Here is a 4481-nt window from a genome sequence, read left to right on the forward strand (position 1 = left end):
GCTGTGGGGTGTCGCCGTTGCCGTCACGTCGGTTCGGGCGCTCTACCTTCGGTCACCATGCCCCGACTACTGCGTCTACGCGTCGGCGCCGTGGTTCACCACCGAATGCAACTGCATCTACGCGCTTCTCAATTGCCGCGAATTAGGCATCGAAGCTGAGGAGAGCGTCGACGATCGCTTTCATGCGTCCATTGTTGGCCCGAACCTTGTTTTCCTGCATGTGCAGCGCTGCGCTGTCCCGAACGGGCTCGCGCTAGAAACCATTTCGCAGTTTCAGAGCCTGCATTCCCTCAAGCTTGAAGTGACGCAGTTAGTGCGATGGGACGTCGCAGGAACCTCGCTTCCGTCGACACTGATGCTCCTTGATGTGCGCTACAGCCGTCTCACGTTCGTTCCGCGTATTATGCGCTCCATGCCGCCGTCCGTGCGCTGGCTTTTCTTCGTCGGGCACCCCCAGCTGACGGACATTTCCAGTGATGTCTATGCGAATTGGACCAACCTTCTCTCGCTCTGGCTCGGCGATAACGCGCTATCGCACGTACGACCTACGGACATAGCACAATTGACATTGCTCCAGATTGTGGATCTGAGCAACAACCAGATTGCAGCCATTCCGGAGGCAGATTTTGGCAATCTTCCGATGCTTCGAACGCTCTACCTGCACAACAATGCCATTCGCGTGTTTCCATCGACGTTGTTGCAAGTCAAACCGAACCTCGTGCTCACGCTCAACCACAACCCGATCACGACGATTGCAGATACCGTGGGTCTCTCGGTGCACATTGCATCGACGCCGTTCTGTGCAGCGACGACGGCGTCAGCATGCTATGACGACTGCGCGCCGAGTTGCGGCCGACTCTTTGTCGGAAATTACCTCTGCGATCGCAGTTGCAACACGACGGCGTGCGCCTTTGATGGTGGCGACTGTCATTTTTAGCGCCACGATAACAACAAATAGCAGCTGCATTCGCCAATCGCGCGCGACTGGATAAGCCCAAGACACCAACGGGGATGTTGCCAAGGGACGTGTTGTCGCTGACGAGCCGCAGCTGCGTTTGACGAGCGTGATGGGTCCATTGGCAAGGCAGCGAGCCACTTTCAAGAATGTAGAAAGAACTCGAGTTACGCTTGATCCATCTCATATCCTATGCTACTATGGCTTGACTCAGACGAGGCGTGGTCGTCGTCCGCCGCATTTCGGCGTTTACACATTGACTGAGGTGAGTCAAGAGTACATAAATAACTTCAATTTATGTACTCTTGGGTGGGTCTAGCTGCAGCACGTGTCGGCGACTTGTGCGCATGCAAAGTCGTCACGATGGCGTCATTGCTTGTAGCCACGAACTTGAGTTCATCTCAAACTGCATGATGCGTGGTCCGTTGAACGAGACCGCTTGAGAAAAACCAGCTCTTAAAACATTTGCTACAGTCTACGGCGAGGTTGAGCCACCAACGCTATATTAAAAGAGACAGTCGCCACCGTCAAAGGCGCACGCTGTCGAGTTACACGCCGTGTCGCAAAAGTAGTCGGTGACGCGGCCGCGGCTACAGACGCTCGCGCAGTCGTTGCCGCAGACGCCTTGCAACCCACTTGTCGTTGTCGTATTGCAGTAGAGGGTGTTGGTCATGTCGAGTCGGTCCCATGCACAGCCGTCGCTGCCCCAGGACGGTATCGGATTTCGGTTCAAATACAGCCGCAGCTTGGGGTATGTCGATCGAAACGACAGTGGCAACACAGAGAGCGCGTTCTGGTCCAAGTACAGCTCGGCCAAGTGCGGCATGATGGCATCGAGTTCGATTGGAAGCGCGGTCAATGCATTGTAGCCGAGGTCGAGGGACGAGACGATGGAAAGGGCGCCAATCTCCGGAGGCAGCGTGGTCAAGCCCGTCGCGGGTAGCCGCAGCGAGAGCAAGTGGGTCCACTTTTGAAACACCGCACCCGATATGCTCGAGAGCGGACACTCGCCCACGTACAGAAACCGAAGCGTCGGTGGCGGTGCCGATAACATCTCTGGCAGTGACGTCAGGTGCGGTGCGTGGCGAAGATGCACGAGCATCGTCGACGATGGCAGCGCGAGAGCGGTCACGGGCCACTCCCGCATCGCCGTGTGCTCGAGCCAAATACCATAGAGGTATAAGAACTGCGCGGTCGTCGTCGCGTTCAAGCCATGGGGGATGTCGCATCGCTGCACGTGCAGAAGAAAGAGGTCGGGTCCAAGGCGCGCCAGTGTAAAGTACGAGTCGATGGACCGGCTGTCGACAACGTGGTCGCGGACGCAGTGGAGACGGGCGTAAATGCAGCGGCAGTCGCTGGTAAACCAAGGCGCGGCCGCTTGTTCGCAGTGGGACGGGCACGGTTCGCGGTGAAAGACTGCGAGCGTCGCCACAAGGAGGACGGCGCCGCCCCATAAAAGTCCGAGGACGAGCGCGGCGAGCACGACATTCTGGTGCTCCTGCTCCAAAGTAAAGTGATCTTTACTCGCTTCCCACGCCACTTTGGCGACTCCGAACGAAACCGAACTGAGCCGCGGCATCGACGAGACGGAGAGGTGACGACGCGACCCGGAGTGAGCGCGCAGTGCGTCCGCGAGCTGGAGGGTGGCGAAGAACCGGTGCCGACCCCAGCTTCTGGTGCGCAGCAGCGGCCGTGGGGTACTCCTCTTGGGATGGCGAAGCCGCCTCAGCACAAAAAAGTTGGTGACGCCCAAGATGGTTTTGATGGCCAAGTCCAAGCCCGACGAGGTCACGAGCAAGCGTGACGGAGGCACGTTTAGTGCGAGCCAGTCAAAGCTATGGCGCACGTAGGCATTCCCAAAGAACCGATACTGCATGATGGGCACGGCGAAGAAAACAAGCGGAAACCCCGCCGTCAAGGCCGTCGACATGACGCAGTCGATGAGCCCGATGAGCTGCAGCTTCGACTTGGCGCGCTTGAGCAGCAGGAGCCACGACGTGCAGAGACAGTTGATTCCGAGCGTAATCGCGTACAAGTACGCGACCTCGGTCTGCGCGAGATAGCGCGCCATTTTATATGCCAGATTGGTCTCGCAGCTGATGGCAACAAAGTGGTTGAGGCACACTTGAATATTGTCGGGCACGGGCCACCGAGCTGCCCAGTACTCGAACGAGCAGCGTGACGTTGGTAGTGTCGGAATAGGGTCGACGCGAGCCGTTCGGAACGAGCACAGAGGGTAGAGATGCAAGAGCGCGATGGTGCCAAAGATGATGCCGCTCGGTAGCATCGCGTAGCCGTTGAGCGCAACGACCTCCCCATCGTTGGCGACGAGATGAATGATCGAGAGGAAGCCAAAGTAGAGGCACGAGATGCCATGCATGAGTCGGAGGAGGCCGCGCCACGCCCAGCTCGATTGCAGAGCCATCTAAAATCTTAAGTTAGACAGGCCATGTCCTGGATGTCGAAACCGGCGACCGTTTCAACGTCACAGTATTTGCACAAGAATTTATATACCGGTACTCGTAATGGTAATAAACCGCCTCCACAACCGGTTCACGTGTCACTCCCGCCCAGGGGTACATAATAGTTATTTTTTTATTATGTACCCCTGCTCCCGCCTCGACAGCACCACCAGTGATGCGGGATATCGCCGCTTCGTTCGCATCGCACGTCAAACTCGCCGTGGGAGCAGCTAGTTCTCACAAATCCACCCGTCGGCTGCACGTGCAGAAAAAGTGTCAACACCGGCGTCACTCTTGCCCTGCCCATCATCGATCAATGCACATGGTCGACGTCATCGCGAGGATCGCCAGCGCAGACAATGGTCACCGACGAGACAGGTTTTCATCCGAGTCCATCAGTCGGAGCGCAGCCTGTTCGTCGCTGACCTCGTGGATACCGGAGGTGGTTGTCGTTGAGACCCATAGCTTTTAAGGATGGTTTCTCGCGGCCTAGGACTTGAACCGCGCGCAGCTACCACCATGATCGTGCTCTTGGTAACGTTAGAACGAGGTCACCTTACAAGATCTATGTCGCGGCGACATCGATCTCGTACCTGGTATGCGACGATGGTCGTTTCAACAACGTCGTGTCGGAGCATGGGAAGCATCCCTGCGTCTGAAATGGCTAGCGACTTGATGCTGTCGGAAGATGCAAAATGCACTCGACCTGCCATTGCGCTCGAGGGATGCAGACGCTGGGTAGGTCGAGTGTCGTGATGGTCGTCCAGCTGTGCAATCTCGTCGTTTAGATGACCGATGAGCGTGCACAACCAACTAGGTAGAGAAAGCACTGCTTGTAAGCTGTTGATGACAGTGCGCAGTTGGTCAAGTGCTCGCCGAACAAAGAATCGTTGGAGGTGTTGGCGTTCGTGCACGAGCGTTGTTTACGTAGGCTTGGGTTCGGCATGGCGTTTAAGGTAGCTGGTGGCGTTGGTTGTGATGTTGCTACATCGGAAATGGGCTGACGCTATGCAGGACAGGTACCTTATCGACGCTGGAAAGCTCTGGCGTGCATGGAACGAGCG

General features: G+C 57.0%; 2 protein-coding genes across 2 annotated transcripts; one reads left to right on the plus strand and one right to left on the minus strand.

The window, feature by feature from the left end:
* Positions 1-355: 355 nt before the first annotated feature.
* Positions 356-937, plus strand: SPRG_07736 (hypothetical protein; the record flags this gene model as incomplete). Its single annotated transcript, XM_012347010.1, has 2 exons — positions 356-538; positions 578-937. 2 exons carry the CDS (start codon positions 356-358, stop codon positions 935-937), a joined length of 543 nt encoding a protein of 180 aa, XP_012202400.1.
* Positions 938-1460: 523 nt separating this feature from the next.
* Positions 1461-3380, minus strand: SPRG_07737 (hypothetical protein; the record flags this gene model as incomplete). Its single annotated transcript, XM_012347011.1, has 1 exon — positions 1461-3380. The coding sequence occupies one exon, from the start codon at positions 3378-3380 to the stop codon at positions 1461-1463; it is 1920 nt and encodes a 639-aa protein (XP_012202401.1).
* Positions 3381-4481: the final 1101 nt, after the last annotated feature.

This window comes from Saprolegnia parasitica (genome assembly GCF_000151545.1).
Source record: "Saprolegnia parasitica CBS 223.65 unplaced genomic scaffold supercont2.32, whole genome shotgun sequence".
NCBI classification, from domain to species: Eukaryota; Oomycota; class Saprolegniomycetes; order Saprolegniales; family Saprolegniaceae; genus Saprolegnia; species Saprolegnia parasitica.